We start from the raw sequence: 19416 nt of genomic DNA, 5'->3' as shown, positions 1-19416 counted from the left end.
TATTTATATGTTAATTATTTCTTGTCGGTCATCTGCATGCATTTACAGGATCATGTTGAATTTTCAGTGTCTATTATGTTTGAAATGTGAGAGAAAAATTACATAAAGAAGTCTTTTTTATCATTAAACATTGCTATCACGTTTTACTGCTGCAGGACAGCATGGGACAGCAGGCCAAGCAGATTCGCACGCAGGTGAAGAAAAACACGGTGAAAGAAAAACTCAAGCTGGCGCAGAACTTCCTGCAGAGACTCCGTTTCCTTGCCGACGAGGTAGAAACTTGGTTCTCTGTAATCCTTAATACTCTGTAATAGCTCATGAGGAAGGAAAGAACTCAAGACAGTTTGAAGTTTCCTTTCTTTAAATTATTTCCAGCCTCAGCACAGCATCCCAGATGTTTTCATCTGGATGATGAGTAACAACAAGCGCATCGCCTATGCCCGAATTCCTTCCAAAGACATTCTGTTCTCTGTGGTGGATGAAGAGACTGGCAAAGACTGTGGAAAAGTCAAAGCAGTCTTCCTCAAGGTACCACCACCCATACCAGTCTTCAATCAGTCCTCCTTTCTTAACTTTATAAAGATCTGATCACAGATTAACATGAAGGCATCATGGCTATGAATAATTGATTATTTGGGCGTTTAGTGATGCTATGCAACAAATACCATTAGTGTTTGCAATACACTAAAAGAAATATGCAAAAGTTAGTATTTTCTGTGGATTATTTCAGAGTCATAATATTAGACATACAGACTGAAATGTGCACAGTCCCTCAGATGTTTAGTTAATTGTTTCTTAGCAAGCCAGAGCTCAACCATCTGCTTTCTGTAGCCATAAATAAAAAACGTCTGGCAGGACTTTGACTGGATATTAATTCGCTCTTCTTGGCAGAATTGGTAGAGCTTATTTAAAATGCGTGGCTTTCTGGAATTGACCTGGCTTTTAAGCATAGTTGAAATATGAATTTCTATGCAAACCAAAAAGCCTACTGGCTGAAAGGCTTTGCTGGCAGATTAGGAAAAAGGAGCTATTTGGTAACAATTTTAAGAAGTCATTTGGAGGAGTTAAAGGAGAGTTTTCAAATCTTACAACACTGTACAAACTGTCAAAAATGGTGGTGGTAGCATTATGCTAAGGGACTTTTCTCTGCCAGTGTTACTGATGCATTGCAAGGACTATCTTCAAATTTTCCAAATTCACCTCAAATTAAGAAGTACATTTTTAAATTTGGACTGATTGCAAACACACATCCGTATGTTTTGGAATCAAAAAAGCAGTCTAATATTAGGACTTTTTATTTTTGGCATCCGACCAAACTAAATTAACTCTAACACATTCTCCTAAGAAGAGTGGTGAAATCACTTAAATAACAAAAGAGACAGAATATATTGAAAAATATGAAGATACATTCATAAAAGCTTGCGAAAATGTAAAGATAGGGCATTAAAGTGACTCTGTAGTAAATAATTTGAAAACTGAGCAAATTTGGTTACTGGCAGCAGCAGTTTTCTTGTGGGAGCTTTAGGTTTTAGTGACTTCATATTAATATTCATTGTTGTAACCTCTGTCCACAGCTGCCTGGTAAAAAGGGGTTTGGCCCTGCTGGCTGGACAGTCCAGGCTAAGCTGGAGTTATATCTGTGGCTCGGCCTCAACAAGAGCCGGAAGGACTTCCTAAATGGTCTCCCGAATGGTTTTGAAGAGATCAGAGCCACCAAAACAGGCCATGGGCTTCCTCCAGTCACCCTCGTCTATGACAGTAAGTATTGTGTAATTAGTGAAAATGGAAAACTGTGAGCTCTACTAAGCTGTTTTTAAACTTTCATCACATCTGTTGTCTTTGAATAGTTTAGAAACCAACTTTTAAAGAGAGGTTAATTTCTTGCTGCAGAAAAAATGTGTTGGAATAAAAAGTAAAAGCTCCGTGTTTATTGTTTTCACCAGTGAAGCAGGTGTTTCAGCTCCGAGCTCACATGTACCAGGCCCGCAGTCTGTTTGCTGCTGACAGCAGTGGGCTTTCAGACCCCTTCGCTCGGGTTTTCTTTTCCTCACAAAGCCAGGTTACTGAGGTAACAGCGATCTTACTGTACACTTCCCACTTCTGTGTGAGTTTTTGTATCGATTCACGTGCAAACCGTGCTGCTGTGTGCCACAGGTTCTAAATGAGACGCTCTGCCCCACGTGGGACCAGCTGCTGGTGTTTGATGATGTCGAGCTGTTCGGAGAGGCTACTGAGCTCAGAGACGACCCTCCAATCATTGTTGTTGAATTCTATGACCAAGACACTGTGGTAAGATCCTTTGATTTGATGCTAAACTTTAAAATATACTCGTGAAACAATGAAAATAACTGAAGATTGTGGCCGTTTAAACTAAAATCTCTGCTTTTCCATCCCTCATTCCTTCTGTTTGTCCAATCTTGTTTTGTTTTTTTTCCTGCATATTTTTCATTTATGTTCTCACTTATTTTTGCTAAATAGAGTACTCATATTATAACTTATATATCACTCATATTGTAAACATTTAATCATGATTATGTAAATCTACTACAAGTTGTACTAAGTAATTGAACAATATTCCAGCATTGCACCACTTTGTCTAATAGTGACACCAAGTGGCTGTTATTGGTAACTGCACCCAGACCTGCGTCTAATCCCCGTACCTTATCCCCTCAACTTTTGCTTCACTGTTATGTCACACAATGTGGTGCACAGGGAAAGGCAGAGTTTATAGGTCGGACGTTTGCAAAGCCCACCATTAAGATGCGTGACGAGCCTTATGGACCCCCAAGGTTCCCCCCACAGCTGGAGTATTACCAGATATACAGAGGGAACAGCATTGCAGGAGAGCTGCTGGCTGCTTTCGAGCTACTGCAGGTAACAGAGGAAACACGGTTAACCATGCTGCTTAAAGATGCTACTTGTGAGATCACAGATTTTCATTTTAGAAATTTGGTATGGTCCCTTTTCCATTTTTGTTGTAAAAGTCCTTTCTTCATCTTTCTTCTATCCTCATCACTATGACTATTTTCCCCATAAATCAATGCTTTTGTCTTTTGACTACTACTTTTTACAGATACCTTTTGATGCGGAGGAGATCAGGCGAGCTCTAATCGCTGTCCATGACTTTGCTGTTCCTCAAATAAAGGTCCTCTTTAAACTCCTTCTTTTTTCATTTCACTTTATCTTCCTCTCCTAATTGTTTTTCCATGTTCATCAGTGTTGTATATCCTTTCACTTTCACTTCTTCACACTTCTTGATTGTTTTTAAGATAGAATTTTGGTAAAAACTAATAATGTTTTAACTGTGATTCTTTTTCAGGAGTACGGTAGCATAAGACATACACATACTATGAACTTAAAAACAAGAATTGGGTGCATACATACGATCTTAAACAAATTGAACACTTCCATTATTTTGGGAGGTACTTAGCAAGTAGCAGAAAATGACATGTAGTGAGAATAACGCCAACTGAATATTTGAACACTTTGTATCAGAAATAGTAGAGCAGTTTTAAATTTAACTTTCTAGCATTGACCTATCTTTTAAGCATGACTTTAAATTTGATTCACTGTGCAGAGTCAAACTGGCGTCTTTCAGTTAATAGTAGACTTGAATGTTGGTGGTTCCAGGGTTGTTCTTTTAAATTCATCAGTTATGCTTAAAAGTGCATCCCCCCTATTATTAAACACATCCACTGGGGCTGTAGGAAATATATCTGATAATATGTCTTAACCCAGTTATGTTCCTGACCTTTCACCTCATATTAGGTAGGTCAAGGGGGCAGGGCTGACCTTCCTCCCCTCGAAGGGCCGACGGACTCAGAGCGTGGACCCATCCTTCCTGTTCCCCTGGGCATACGTCCCGTCCTGAGTCGCTACCGCATAGAGGTGAACTGTTCCTCCTACGATTTTGTGTTTTGAGCTTTACAGGTTACCTCCATCTCACTCTTCTTTTTTCCCAATTCAGGTATTATTCTGGGGATTAAGGGACCTGAAAAGGATCAATTTGGCCCAAGTTGATCGACCCCGGGTGGACATCGAGTGTGCAGGTCGAGGAGTTCAATCTGTCCTCATTCAGAACTACAAGAAGAATCCCAACTTCAGCACCCTGGTCAAATGGTTTGAAGTGGTAAGTTTGTGTGATTTAAGCCGTCTCTGTTCTAGCAAAGGTTAAGCCGTCACTCCTTCATCACAGCCAATTGTAGTTTTATGTATAAGGTTCTTTGAAAAGACTTTTTAATCCCTTCATTCTCTGCAGTTATTGCAGAATGTTGCTGAGAGTTGTTACATGAAGCATGAAATTGAAGTATGTAGCTCCTGTGTTGGTCTCCCTCCACTTATTTCCTATCAGTTACAGGATTTATTTCAAGATTTTATTGTTGACTTTTAAGGCTCTTATTGTACTGTCCCTATTTTATTGGCAGGATTTTTAAACGATCATGTTTCATATGGAAACTATCTAAAAGCATCCAGTCGAGTGCTTTAGATGTTCCTTGATCTAAACTGAAACGTAAAGGTGATTACACATTATTTTTGGGGAACTGCCCGTTGTACTATATAAGTACTGCTGAGACCTTACAAATCTTTAAGCTGATTCTTATATCTAACTTGAGTGGACAATTTCATATTTCTACCTGTATATGCCTTTTTTTCTCTTCTAATGTATTGCAATGTGTTTTCTGCAAACATTTTTGTTTTATCAATACCTGTCACCTTCTCAGTTATTGCCTTCTCATGTAATTTCATTGTTTTCTAAAGTATTATTCTTTGCTTTTTGAGCCCTTCATCATGTTTAATCATTGACCTTGATAACGACATTTTGTTACCACAGGACCTGCCAGAAAATGAGCTTCTCCATCCTCCTCTTAACATCCGGGTGGTGGACTGCAGAGCATTCGGACGCTACATCCTGGTGGGGTCCCACGCTGTTTCCACCCTCAGACATTTTATTTACAGTCTTCCAGACAAAAGCTGCAACAATTGGGCCACTGCAGGTACTTACAGCCTAAAGAATCCTTTGTATTTATTAGTGTCAGTTTTTTTTTTTGTATTTCTAAGTTGACATTTTTTTTACTCAATAAAACAATAAGTAATAGAATACTTTGATTCAACTTCATATCTCTGTTTTAATGACTTTTTCTGCTTATTTTCATTCCTCAAAATCCCTCTGGTGGATATCTTACCTCTATTTTCTTATCTTGTTCCTCTCTTGCATGCCTCCTCCTGTCTTGTCCTTTCCTCCTGCCCACTGCTGCTGCTGTCTTTCATCATCGGCTTCCTTCCAGCTAAGCTAATGAATGGCTACATGGTTCTAACCAATGGCTGCTCCCAAGCTCGCTCATCACCCAGCTTTTCTTCCCGCACCTTCTCTCGTCCCGCAGGTGACATCTCCGTCAACCTAGAAGCCGAACCCCCAATCCGAAAGATGGACACAGTTGTCAAGTTGGACGCTGTAAGGATTTCTGTCCTGTCTTCAAGCTGAATAAATACATTTATATTTGTTCTGTATGTACTTCCTTAGATCTCAGTAGTATTAGCCTTGCATCTTGTCCTATGCTTTTTACCTGCCGTTGTATTTGTGCTGCTCATTCCTGTATCACTCATTGTGTATTAACCCTTGTGATGTTTTATGTAATGCCCAGATGTCTGATGCTGTTGTAAAAGTTGACATGGTGAGTAGTTCTGTAGATATTTAGCAGATAATAAGTTCAGAAGTGCATGCAGTAAACAGATTCAGAGCCTTGAATGAAAAACCAACAACAATCTGGAATAAATTTATGTCTCTGACTTTTTCAAGAACGAAGACGAGAGTGACAAAGAAAAAAAGAAGAAGAAAAAGAAGAAGAAGGGAGGAGTAGAGGAGGAGGAAGAGACGGATGAGCGAGTGCTGGACTGGTGGTCCAAGTATTTTGCCTCCATTGAGACGCTGAAGGAGGTTGTATGCTTTTCTTTCCAGCTCTGTTCACTCATTTTTATATTTTTTCTTGTGTTAATCTTGTTCTGTATTTTTCGCTGGTCTGCTAGAACCTCAGATCCCAGGAAGCAGCTCAAGCAGAGGCAGAGGAGAGAGAAGACCTCGAGATAGCAGCTGAGGCAGCAGGTAATTAACTTCTACAGAATATATACAACAAATATTAAATCTTTGATATAGACATATTTATGCACATTTTCTGCCTTTAATTTTTGTGTAGAACAATGAGAGCTATTCTGATTCTCCATCGTTAATTGTTTTTGCAGGGGAAATATTTTCACAATCCTCTCATTTTTAAAATTTTGTCACATTACAGACACAAACTTCAGTGCATTTTGTTTTAATTAGAACATCAATTTTCAAATCTTGCCACAGAGACTCATATATTTAGAATTTACCACAAACAGTGTAACACTTGAATATGTATTGCTCTAGACTCGGATGTTTATATCCTCTGGTTTTACGTTCTATCAGGTAATATACCGTATTTAGTCCTGCTGAAGGTGAACCTCGGTGGAGTTTTTTTGTATTTTGTAATCTATGGTAACATAAGTCAAGAACAGCTACTAATTTTGCTAACAGCACAAGGATTTTTTTTTATTTATAAATTTTAGTTTTTTTTATTTAAAAAGGCCTCATTTGGATTCCTGCAGCAACACCAAAAGAGTAACTCCTGTCTAATGTTGTACAAGTTAATGACGATCAGAACATATCATCTGACTTCAGCATTTTAGCGAAATGTACTTTTTATGATTAAAAGGTGATACACTTCGAACGCATCATGTTTTGTACTTCTACATTTAATCCTCTTCATAATTCCATTTGAACTTAAAAGTTTCTCATTCTGATCAGAAATCAGACCCGATGACCTCCATCTAAAAGGCTCCAAAATGAAAGAAAGGTTCAAAGAGAAGAAGAGCTCCAAGCAGAAGAGGAGTCATGCTGCGGACAGCTCAGAGAAGCGACCCCCTAAAGCAAGAGTGGATGAGCTAGTGGTGAGTTTCTCAGGCAGCAAGCCAGCAAACAACTAAGTACATTTGAATTTTTCATGCTGCCTGGCTCATGCAGGTGTACAACAAAGAGCTGGAGAGTGAGTATGGCAACTTTGAGGATTGGCTTCACACGTTCAACTTGTACAGAGGAAAAGCTGGAGATGATGACGAACACGCCCTGGATGATGACAGGATTGTAGGCAGATTCAAGGTGGGAACACAGAGTGGAAATGACTGTGACTCAACCAGCTCGGATGCTACTGCCATAATGATCAAACTCAGTTGTCAAAGATTTACATAAAGAAGGCAGCCATTTAACATACCTACAAATCAAGCATACAGAAATACACCTAGATTCAATAAACTATTGGCTGATTAACTTGTACTTTATCAAATAAGGCCAAAGTAAGACTGTTTTCTAATCTTAGGGAATAGAAACAGAATCAGTGTCTGTTCTGTTTTTCAGGATTCAGTTAATTTATACATCTCTTATTATGACTGAAATGTAGTTTGAATTAAAGGCACTCAAAATATTTAAAGAATTTGCTTACTTCCACGTAGGATTGCAAAATTCTTGAAGGATTTCTTGTAAACAAATGGTTTATATGCATAAATTGACTTTGAACCACACAAGATACAACGTTTAAAGTCGCCTCTCTGAGTGGAAATGTCTGTGACTTTGCTGACTCAGGTAATTTTCCTTACAATTTGTCTATCTCTTTGTGATCCAGGGCTCTTTATGTATGTACAAAGTACCACTTTCTCAGGAGATTACAAGAGAAGCTGGGTATGATCCCAATATGGGGATGTTCCAGAGCATTCCGCATAACGACCCCATCCACGTTCTTGTTCGTGTCTATGTGGTCAGGGTGGGTGACATTCTTGATGTTGGACTCAATCCAAGAGTGATTTAAAAATGCATAAGACATTTTAAATGAATATTCTTTTTACTTTCTTGTCAGGCCACAGACCTTCATCCAGCTGATATCAATGGGAAGGCTGATCCATACATCGCCATTAAGCTGGGCAAATCAGAAATCAAAGACAAAGAGAACTACATCTCCAAGCAGCTCAACCCTGTTTTTGGCAAGTAAGTGGAGAAAAAGCTGCTTTTAGCTCTTTGTAGTTACTGAATTCAAATGGTAGAAGTGAGATATGGTGAAATTATTTTCCCAAGTCTGCATTTTTTTTATGTATCAGTATGTATCTGCTTCTTCACGTTCAGATCCTTTGACATCGAAGCCACCTTCCCCATGGAGTCGATGTTGACGGTGTCTGTGTATGACTGGGATTTGGTTGGCACAGACGACCTGATTGGAGAAACAAAAATTGACCTGGAGAATCGGTTTTACAGCAAATTTAGAGCCACATGTGGCATTGCGTCCAACTATTCTTTGTGAGTATTTTTATTCTTTATTCTGTGAGTTATTTCTTCAGCTGTTTGGAGTTTTCTGTTCTTCAAATGGAATGGAATATGGGTGTAAAATTGATTAGCACAGTAAGTGTTGTGCTGTCCAGCCTGGAAATGCATCCTGCTTTGTGGCAGCTGAAGATCTTAGCTTAGAAGCTAACAGATCAGGCCTGAAAGCAAAACTCAATTTGTCATTTATGCTTACACACAAGCTGTAGTGCTTTTGCTGCAGCACAGCACAGGTTTCAGTAACAGAAAGTTAGAAACGTTGTTTATTAAATCTCATATGTGTATTTATTTTAAAATAGGTGGATTTTCCCCTTATTGCAAATAATTAGACAAGTTGAATTTGTGAAAAGCAACTGCAAGTCCTTCCCCCAGGTTGAAAAAGTGGTCTCTGGTTGAAATCTTAAGAGTTTAAAGCTTGAAAAATCTTTGTTATCTGTTGACTTTAGGCATGGTTACAACATTTGGCGTGATCCTATGAAACCCAGCCAGATCCTAGCTAAGCTCTGTAAGGAAGGGAAGATCGATGGACCTCATTATGGGCCTGGAGGCAAAGTCAAAGTTGCTAATCGAATCTTTACTGGACCAACAGAAATAGAGGATGAAAATGGTAAGAATGAATTTTTCTTCTAAAATTATGAGATCAATGAAAGTACTTCTACAACTGCTTGTTACGATATTCAGAATTACAATTCAAACATTATTCAGTGTGTTGTCTTACAATTGTGTGCGATTTTCAACTTTTATCGTTTTTTCGCTTCAGTTTGTGCTTTTGTATTTGTATTGATGATGCAGGTCTGAAGAAGCAAACAGAGGAGCATTTAGCCCTGAGCGTGTTGAACCACTGGGAGGAGATCCCAAGAGTCGGCTGCAAGCTTGTTCCTGAACATGTGGAGACCAGACCTCTTCTGAACCCGGACAAACCTGGAATCGAACAGGTGGGATCGAATCGATTGGTCAAAAGCTGTAAATAAAACTACTCTGGTCATTACAGATTCCTTTTCTCTTCCATAAAAGGGGCGACTTGAGATGTGGGTGGACATGTTTCCAATGGATATGCCCGCTCCTGGACCTGCAATTGATACATCACCACGGAAACCAAAGAGGTAGGTACTGAGGAGAACAATAAACAAATGTTACCTTGAATTTTTATAAATTCTATTTCTTATTATTGTCCTGATGACCATTCAGTCAAAAAGAGATGTATTTAGGGCTTTCAAAGTATTTAACAAACAATATTTATTCTAGCTTAAATTCAGGTGAGTTATTTTTTTGTCTAAATTTGTCAAATGCAGCTTTCGTATGTAAATTTTAACATTAAGTGCAACTACATATGTATGTGTTCCTCCTCCTCTTACTAGATATGAGCTCAGGGTGATTATTTGGAATACTGATGAAGTAATACTGGAAGACGATGATTACTTCACTGGGGAAAAGTCCAGTGACATATTTGTGAGGGGGTAGGTACGGCGGGACAAGGCAGCCTAGCCTCGTCCCGTGGGTGTGAGCTGTATGTGTTTTTTACTGTTAACCATTATTTCTTTTTGTTTTGTTTCCATCTTTTCTTTTTCTGTGTGCGTGATTGTGTCACGTCTCTGTTGTTTGTGGTGTGTCTCCTGTCTGTTGTCTTCTCTCTCCTCTCCGGTTAAAACTCTGCTGGTGTCTAGTTTTGAGCTCCGTGTTATTATTTGGAACACTGATGACGTAATTCTAGAGGACGATGCTTTCTTGACAGGAGAGAAGATGTCTGACATCTATGTCAGGGGGTAAACACACCTTTCCATTGCATGGCTCGCAGAAATTCCTTGCTTCCCTGCTCCCAAATACCTTGATTAATTTCTCTGTGACTATTCCTGCTGTAAAGCTACACGGCGCACGCAAAATTGCTTGTTGCAACCACTTTTTCTAACACAACAAAAAGCAATTCCTATTGAAAAAGTACTGCATTAAGGACCAAACCTCGATACACATTGACATTTTACATTAAGAAGAGAGTAATTTAACCTAAACTAAACTTACTGTGACACACCTAGATTCAATTAAAAAAAATTGAAAATTTACTGCAATTTTTGGCTGTAATCACTGGTATTATTATTTCACTTGATAAAAGTGAAATAATGATAATTTAAGCTTGTATAATTTATACAAGCTTAATCATTTACAGTGTCAGTAGGCAGCTGTAGTATTGTCAGGTCACCAGTTCATCATGGAGCCTCCTAGACAGATACAACCTTTGAAACACACTCACTCCCGAGAGCACTTCAGATTTTCCACTTACATGCATTAAAGTAGAATAATATCTTTGCCCTTTGCTGTCTGAGAAAAGTTGTCTTTAGTTTAAGAATAAAAAAAATCATAAAGTTTCATAACTCCTGCAGCAAAATCTCAGAAGTCAAAGAAGAAAAAAGTATTTTTTTTACTGTGGCATATTGTTACATTTCCATTCAGAGTGCATCCCAAACAACAATTGCCCGACAGTCTGAACTCAGATCAAGCTGCAGGGTAGCTGTGTGAAAAGTTTCAGCCCAGCCTGAAATTCACTCCAGGATCAAGTGGGGATATTTTTTTTCTATTTTTTTTTTTTTTTCTAAAGTGGTTTGGTCCTCTACTGCAGCTATATTTAAGGAGGTTTTGAATTTTCCGATTTGAGAAAGAAAAAATGTCTTGCATGGAAGCATACTTTCTTGTACACTCACCAAGCACTTTATTTGGAGCAACATCCTTTTACTGGACACCTCTTTTTTCTGCTTAAAAATAAAAATTACAACTATCTTGATGGACATGAAGGAGATTTGATTTATTACTTTTGGACTGTACCTCAAGAGTCATTCTTTACATAGAAATTGCAAGATGGTAAACTCTACAGTGATACTCATAAGCACAGGTATCTTTTATCTACAAAATGTCTTGACTTTTTGTTTCATTGCTTGAATTCTAAAACAAATTTGGGAGTCAGAATATTTTTTAGTTTACATCCTGTTTTTTTTTTTTTAGATTTGCTGTCTGGATTGACAAATGTAATTATTTGCCTCAACCAGTTTAGTCGTTTACCATTAATCAAGTACTTCCTCCTGCAGTACTGCTTCTCACAATGCAGTTATAAACCACCAATTTTAACGGTAGCTCTGTACAATTCAAAGGGGCATCAGCAGTCAAAGTGGCTAAAAGTTTTCTTTCTTTTTCTTATTTAAGGAAACCAGCAACATTTTCTAGCGTTATCTCGATCATGTACATGTGTCCCTAATAAAGTGCTTGGTCATTGTATGCATGCTCGAATGATGTCATTTCTGCAGCCTGGATTTGAAATTAAGAAATAATTTGTTTATGTAGTTTTTGCTGCCTCCTCACTTCTGCCTCTCTTTACAATAGCCAGTTTTTCCACTGCTGATGTCACCTGTGAATCCGTTGCCCCTTGACTTTACTGTAACACACAGTGTCCTAAATCATTTCAGCAGCTGGCCAACCAAAGTCATTGTAGATATAACAAAAGCACATCTTGTGATGTTAAGGGTTCCAATGCAGACTAGACAAATGTGGAATTACTATTGTGTATGGATTTAAGTTTGAAGAATAGAGTCTTTGTGTTTATAGACTCCACTCTTGGTTGCATTTTTAATAAATAAAATCTGTCATTATAAGAAAAAAATGAATGGAAAACAAAAGCGGGATTTGTTCTAATGGGATTTTTCTTAAGATTATAAGTAATGTAATTTTTGTGATAACTGTATGATTATGACACAAACATTCGTATTTTTTGGGATTTCAATATTAAATGTGAAAGTCATGACACTTGGGGATAATCTGCAGCATTTATGCCGCCCCCTGATACAATGTCGCCCTAAGCGGTTGGCCATGTCACCCATATGAGAAACCATCACTGCCAACAGATGCATGTTTATATAGTTTAATGTTTAAACATGGGATGCTGCATCTCTGGTGTTACGATGGGGCTTCAATGCATAGAGCCCACTAATAACTCTGTAAGCCCCACACACTATAACAAAAAAAAAAATCAAATCCAATTGAATATTTACAGTTACAGTTAAATATTTAAACGCATAGAGAAAATTGAATAACGTGAAAATTTAAGTCTTGAAAAGTCTAAAATTTTCAAACAGAAAATGTGTTGGAACCCTGGATGTTTCAGATGTAAATAAGGTTATCTCCCTCTTTATCCGAAATAACATTTCCTGATGCTGTTTCTCGCCTCCACCTACTGCCCAGCCTGTTATAAGCATCTCAGTTACCAAATCAAACCACTTTGTTTCATCAAGATTCTTCAAAGATGGCAGAAAATTGATCTACCTATATTGGTGTTTTTGAGAACTGAGAGAGCAGCTCTTCTTCTGCCCCCCTGACTCATGAAGCCAGTCTCACTCAACTGTTAATGAAAACAGCTACTTTGATATTTGAAGCTTTAATTTCGTCAAACAATATTTTAAATACATCTTCCTCAGCAAATTTTTTTATTTAAATTTTTATTAACTTTATTTGATATTATGATGAAGATGTTAAATCTGATCTATATTTTAGGAGCCACACTACCTGCTGTGATTTTAGCCTTCTAAAATTGCCTTTCGTCTTTCTTCTGTATTGGACTGGTTCATTTAACAAACCTAAATTGTTAAGTACAGCAATAAATTTTATCCCAATCACTAAGCTGATATACTAACCAACTGTTGCAAGTTTTGTATGCATGATCTTTATAATTAAACAGCAAAATCTGTTTACATATCATATTGCTCTGGAGACCTGCCTCACTCCTTTTTGTTTCACTGTTTCCAAAGATGGCTGAAAGGGCAGCAGGAAGACAAACAGGACACAGATGTGCATTACCATTCCCTAACTGGTGAGGGCAACTTCAACTGGCGCTTTGTCTTCCCATTCGATTACCTCGTGGCTGAAGAGAAGATCGTCATCTCTAAGAAAGAGTCCATGTTCTCCTGGGACGAAACTGAATACAAGATCCCTGCTCGTCTCACAATGCAGGTCTGGGATGCCGACCACTTTTCTGCTGATGACTTTCTCGGTAAGGACTGATGATTATTCTCTTTTATTAGACCAGGTTTTAGTCATACTTTGACTTTTTAGATTGAAATGCTGTTGGGTCATTGTTTTAGTCTTGCTGTTGGAGTGGGATATCTTTAGACGTAACTCTCTGGATCTACTCAAGAGATGCACCCAAGGATTTTACTCAGTCTGAAGGGGCAGGAATATTTGTTGCTTTCCATATGTTTTATGGATCTGACATTTTTGGGCAAACTAATTTATCTGAGAGTGACATCAGAGTCTGACTGCTGTTCATATCACCATTTTCCAGGGGCTATTGAACTGGACCTGAACAGGTTCCCCCGCGGTGCAAAGACAGCCAAGCAGTGCAACCTCGACATGATCCGAAATGAGCAAGAGCTTCCCACCATTTCTATCTTCAAGCAGAAAAGGGTCAAAGGCTGGTGGCCTTTTGTGGCACGTGATGAGAACGACGAGATGGAGCTCACAGTAAGAACATCGTCATCTTCAGCAATGATAGAGACTTCATAAAATAATAGTTAGAAATAAGCTATTTCTATTTCAAATAGCCACTATATAGGAAGCAAAATGGAAAATGGAAGGTAGAGAGGATAGAATAACTATAAAAGTGAAAAACTGTTGTGGCAGAAGAAAGGTTTCTGAAAAGATTTTCTGAAAAGTCATTTTTTTATATCTTAGCCAATTTTGGAAAATACTTTAAAAATTATTTTCCAGATTTGTAAAAGGAAAAAAAAATTGTGTTTTCAGGGTAAAGTTGAGGCTGAGCTTCACCTTGTGACTGCAGAGGAAGCAGAGAAAAGTCCTGTGGGGCTGGGGAGAAATGAGCCGGACCCACTGGAGAAACCAAAGTAAGACTTCAAATTCATTGGGATCCAATTATTTACAAATACAGTACAAACACTGGCTTTTCCAGTTAGAAAGTGTGTGGATCCTTTTCTGCAACTACACTCAAAGGTCTCTTTAGCTTTCCTTTTTTTACATTCATTCATGATGTGCAGTAAGCAGTGTGTCATAAATCAAATTCCAGATTATTTTTTTTTTACCAACACTGCTTCCTGCACTGTTAAAAGGCCACTGTTACACACTCGTTTCTCCTCCTACCATGTCTTCAACTGTGTCCCTGTCTCTTCCCCTCCCCTCGTCCCTTCCCCTCTTTTTTTGTGCACACAACTCACCCTTTACTCCCACTCTCTGCCTCATCGGCTCTCCTATCCTTCCTCCTCCCCTACTTTCTTTTGAAAAGCCGTCCGGATACGAGTCTAATGTGGTTTCTGGGCCCACTGAAGTCACTTCGTTACTTCATCTGGCACAACTACCGCTGGCTGATCCTCAAGGCTCTGGGGCTGATACTGCTGCTGCTCATGCTGGGCCTCTTCCTCTACTCCATCCCTGGCTACCTTGTCAAGAAGATCCTGGGGGCCTGATGCGCTGGTAGCCTCTGCCCCCTCCTCACTGTCTCTGATGGATTCAGCTGTCTTTACTATCTCCTCTTGTTTTGTTTTCTCTGCTGTCTCCAACTTTTGTCTCCCTCTACCTTAGAACTAGATCAGTCTACACTCATATTGTCTCTTGTGTCTTGTTTCAGTGTCTCTTGTCAACAAGTGCCATTATACATCTCATATGTAGCCACCTGACTGATTTGGAACAGGTGTTTTAAGTAAAGTGTTGGATAAATGGTTTATGAAAAGGAGTGGAGTGTTTCAGGGTCACAAAAGAGTTTGGTTTGTAAGGATACTCCTCTGCAAAATAAAAAAAATGATTCTCAGGTTTCTTTTATGGGAAAAGAAAGTACACCCTATTAATTCTGGGTTTTTGACATACCTGACTCTAAAATTATTGTGATATAACTACAAGTAAGCAAAACAGACTACAGGTTTAGTATTGTTATTTAAAAATATAAAGCCAAAATAGAAAAGTCATATGTGAAAAGCAAAGTAAGCCACACAACTTAATAACTACTAGAACCACCTTAAGAATCAATAACCTAAAAATGATTTTATTAGTTTCCTACGTTGTTGTGAATGGACTCTTTTCTTTGGATTGCTCTCCTGCCTTCTTGACCAAATTTCAGCCAAACTTCTGCTATTAGAAAGATACAAAGTGCACATGTTCTGTGGCAGCAGACCACGCTCAAATCATTCTCCACCAAGCTTTACAGTTGGAGTGAAGTCTTTATATTGCTTTTTGTTTGGTGCCATGAATTTTGGCCAAAAATCTTTCCTTTGGTTTAACCTTAGTATTGGGATTCATTCAAATGGAGCTTTGAAAACCTAAGTTGTGTTGCATTTTCTTTAAAGAGAGAAGATACTTTCTCCTGGGAACCCTTCCAAACCTGTCATGTTGTTGAATATTTTCCCACCTGTCCTGAATCTAATATTTAACATGTCAACTGGGGGCATGTAGACTATGTGATAGAATTTCTGCATTTGTCTCAATTTATATAAGACTTACAAATGAAATGTTTGCTTTTTATAAAGCCTTGCTCGCTGCAGGTTCACAAACTTGAAAAACATTTGACTCCTTAAACTGAATTATTTTGTAGATTATTACTTTTTAGCCTAATGACAAATAAACAGTTGTTACTGAAAACCAGTGAGCTTAAGAAAAGGGAATTATTTAGACTGAATCAACTCTCTTTTGGGTGTGTTAGTTTGCATTTGTGGAGCTTCCAGAAAGGAGTGTAGAAACAATGCCAGCTGTTGGAGCTGTTGCTCAGTCATCTGTGCATTTTTCCACCCATCTACCCATTTTTACCAACCGTTATTGTAAAGCTTTGACTGTGATTTGTGCCTTTGTTCCTCTATGAATGCAATTTGTGAGTAACCTGATCGACTCACAACTGCAACATTGCTTTCAATGCACTAACACGGCTTTCTTTTTCTCCCATTTCTGCCCCTATGCTTCATTGTGTTCTTCATTATCCCTTTTTTACCCCCTTCCTCCTCCAACCCACCCATCCAATGGTTCCACCTGCATGTTGTTTCCAACGTTCCCACTTCCATCCCATCAAACCTTCATCCAGTCGCCCAGACACCACCTTCCTGTGGTTCCTGAGCCCGCTGAAAGCCATCCGCTACCTGGTGTGCAACCGCTACAAGTGGCTGATCATCAAGATCGTGCTGGCCCTGCTGCTGCTCATCATGATCGGCCTCTTCCTCTACAGCATGCCAGGCTACCTTGTCAAGAAGCTGCTGGGAGCTTAGGGCAATGCTGGGAGAAAGGGGAGGATAATGGGGAGGGTGGGGCTACTAGGGGATCCACTACTGGTAGGGAGAAAGACTCTTCTCATCAAATTCACTCTAGTTTTTGTAACACTACTTATTGCTTTCGAATAAGCATCTGGACTTCATCCTTGAACTGCACAGCAATCTGAAACTACAAAATAACCCCTGATTTATGCTTCTGTAACAATATTTACAGTGAATGTTTCTTTACCCATTTGCACAGTGTTTTATTCATTAACATGGAAAACTGTCAGGTTAGTGGCTAGATGGAGATTCATTTCAAGTGATGCAACACGGGCTACATTCACTGTCTGACTGATCCTCAAGGGAACAAATGAAGGGGACTCTTGATAACACTTTGACTTCCGTCTGTTTGAGCATTTAAAAGAAATTCATAAACATTCAGGAATTGGCTTTACAATTCATAATTTAACTGCAAAAACATGTAGTACACTTAAAGTAAAACTGATGTTTTTATTTTATACTTTTATAGTTCTTTATATTCTACCGTCTATTTATATTTCATCAACCGTAAGACCCACAGGGACATTTTATTTAATAGAACAAGGCAAAATACAGCACTGTTAAGTTTTTGACGTATTTTTTCTGGTTTTGAAATGTTTCAGGTCATCAAATAGAAGCTGATGTCATGCAAAGATACCTGAATAGATACAAATAGCTGTTTTAAAATACTAATTTTATTTATAGAACACAAAAAGCTATCTAAGCCAACCTAGCTTTGTGTGAAAAAGTAATCACCATGGTGGTGTAAACATGAACTAAGTGTGATCAATCAATCTTTGTAGGCTAATTTCAATTACAGGTTGAATTCTGGCAGAATGATAAAGTCACTTTAGATGTAACCTTACAGACAGCAAAAAGGAAGAAAGTGTTAGAAAGACATTTCTAAGGTTTTGGTTCATCCTGGTGAACCAAAATTACTTCAAGAGAGCTTCGATGATTCATCCAAGAGGTCCTTTGACAAAAACAACCCAAAACAACATCTAAAATATTACACACCTGCTTTGTCTCCTATAATTTTGGTTTAGATCGTTTTTCTTTCGCTAATCATGAAATCATCATTATAAGCAGCTTTTTAGATGTGTTTGAGTTGTTTAAATGTGATAAAAGTAAAAACCAGAAATATTTGTAGACATCAAAATCTTTCCAGCTTATCTTACAGGTGGTTATTGTTTATAAATGCTACAAATAGGTTTAGAGTAAAGTGTTACAATTTTAACTGTTATAGTTGTTGCAGTTTTTGCACACTTAAATGAGGATAATAATAATAAAGAAAGAGACGTTTTATTTTCCTACTGAGTTCAATGAGACAAAGAACAAAATGACTTAAAAATATTCCAGGGAAGTAATAAAAACTCTTTTTGTTCCGATACAGTGTTAAATATTTATTCAATACACTGAGCTGCAGATTGTTCAGATTGGGTCAAACAGTGTTTGTCAAATAATTACACTTTTATTTCAATATCTATACCTTTTATTTTGACACACACTTTAGTTTCTTTTTGGGGGTTTTTTCTGATCTTGATGATCTTAATCATCATTTCCATGTGTAATTGTGTACATGTCGTTCAAGCCCCCGATTTGTCTAATATATTTATTTTAACAGCAATACTTGCATAGCTTCACAATAAGACCTATTGCGTGGAAGGACACAAATTAATTGCAAATATAGTTTGACCAGATCTGATTTGAAAGTCTTCAGCGTAAGAAACAAATACTTCTGTTTTCACTCTTGTCTAGTAGAGACTTCTGTGTTAATCTGCATGCATCGTTGTGAAAAGCGACCGGAGAGGTCATGTGTGTTGGCATGACTTGTCTTTCCAGCTCGATGCAAACCAAATCATCCACCCTGTTGTCTTTAATGTTACAAATAATGCAAAGATAAGTTCATGATATGATGCAAGTGCATTTGGAGCGTTATAGGAAGTGAAAAATGTTCAGCCTGTCTATAATTCAAATGGCATTGTGTGTGATGTCCTCTTTGAACTTTATCTGTGATTCACCTCATTTGTGTTGCAATCTGTGTACTACCAAGTACAATTATGGTTTGCACTAAACTTGCCTGTTTTTTGATGAATTTATGTATTTATATGTGTGGAAATGTGTGCAATATTTTTGTTTGTTTTAAAATTTGAAATAAACTGAATTCCATGGACAACATATTGTAAACTCATTAAAATAAGAATTTATAACTTCAGTGTAGCACATTAAGTTACAGCAGAAGAAATTAATTTTCTTTAGATTGAAGGCCTTTGACACCTCATGAAATTTCCTGATTGGTTGATTTTTTTTCTGGTATAAATTCATAGTGGGGAACAGAAAAAAGCCGACGGGAGAAACACTTTAACATGACAAACTTATTTAGAAAGATCATGTGACTAGTTTTTGCTTACTTTTTTAGATGATATGCAATTCATGTAAGACGTTTACACCAGTTTGTCATGAGGATTCATCTCATTTTAATTTGGGGCTGTTTATTATTTGTTTGTACTGCTATTTTTTAGAGTGAAATGTCATAATTGATTGCAAGATTATTGTGGATTTTCTCCATTTCATTCAGGTTCACATTGTGCATACAGTTTCAAATATAAATAATCTAATTTTTGCCCAAATATTATTTCATTTTTAAGCTTTGAAACGTGAAACAGAAGACTTTGAAGACAGTGATTTACCTGGCTCTGTGCTGCCATCTAGTGGTGCTTTTTATTTTATATCTATTGCTTGTTCCTGGCTCATTTTGCTCAAAAATATTTTTTTTAT

At 37.9% G+C, this 19416-nt stretch overlaps 1 protein-coding gene across 7 annotated transcripts in view; it reads left to right on the top strand.

Annotated features, from left to right (window-relative positions):
• otofa (otoferlin a) overlaps positions 1–18919 on the top strand; it is a 69393-nt gene extending 50474 nt beyond the window's left edge. The window contains exons 21-48 of one of the 7 annotated variants that reach the window (XM_032585861.1): positions 156–272; positions 376–528; positions 1575–1758; positions 1944–2068; positions 2155–2289; positions 2713–2874; positions 3074–3145; positions 3769–3888; positions 3968–4129; positions 4832–4994; positions 5382–5452; positions 5643–5672; positions 5798–5935; positions 6025–6100; positions 6824–6966; positions 7040–7174; positions 7695–7832; positions 7926–8053; positions 8189–8359; positions 8830–8990; positions 9176–9318; positions 9398–9486; positions 9742–9840; positions 13168–13409; positions 13701–13879; positions 14159–14259; positions 14655–14842; positions 16434–16602. In XM_032585861.1, coding sequence (XP_032441752.1) covers positions 156–272; positions 376–528; positions 1575–1758; positions 1944–2068; positions 2155–2289; positions 2713–2874; positions 3074–3145; positions 3769–3888; positions 3968–4129; positions 4832–4994; positions 5382–5452; positions 5643–5672; positions 5798–5935; positions 6025–6100; positions 6824–6966; positions 7040–7174; positions 7695–7832; positions 7926–8053; positions 8189–8359; positions 8830–8990; positions 9176–9318; positions 9398–9486; positions 9742–9840; positions 13168–13409; positions 13701–13879; positions 14159–14259; positions 14655–14835 — 3618 coding nt within the window. In that variant the 3' untranslated portion in view covers positions 14836–14842; positions 16434–16602. Of the gene's footprint in view, positions 1–155; positions 273–375; positions 529–1574; positions 1759–1943; positions 2069–2154; positions 2290–2712; positions 2875–3073; positions 3146–3768; positions 3889–3967; positions 4130–4831; positions 4995–5285; positions 5453–5642; positions 5673–5797; positions 5936–6024; positions 6101–6823; positions 6967–7039; positions 7175–7694; positions 7833–7925; positions 8054–8188; positions 8360–8829; positions 8991–9175; positions 9319–9397; positions 9487–9741; positions 9841–10047; positions 10147–13167; positions 13410–13700; positions 13880–14158; positions 14260–14654; positions 14843–16433 lie in introns of all 7 variants that reach the window. The other 6 variants (XM_032585858.1, XM_032585857.1, XM_032585859.1 and 3 more) reach the window with 6 other exon arrangements.
• Positions 18920–19416: the final 497 nt, after the last annotated feature.

Source organism: Xiphophorus hellerii, chromosome 15 (genome assembly GCF_003331165.1).
Source record: "Xiphophorus hellerii strain 12219 chromosome 15, Xiphophorus_hellerii-4.1, whole genome shotgun sequence".
NCBI classification, from domain to species: Eukaryota; Metazoa; Chordata; class Actinopteri; order Cyprinodontiformes; family Poeciliidae; genus Xiphophorus; species Xiphophorus hellerii.
Note: the sequence above shows the minus strand (reverse complement) of the source record. Positions and strands in the feature narration are given on the sequence as shown.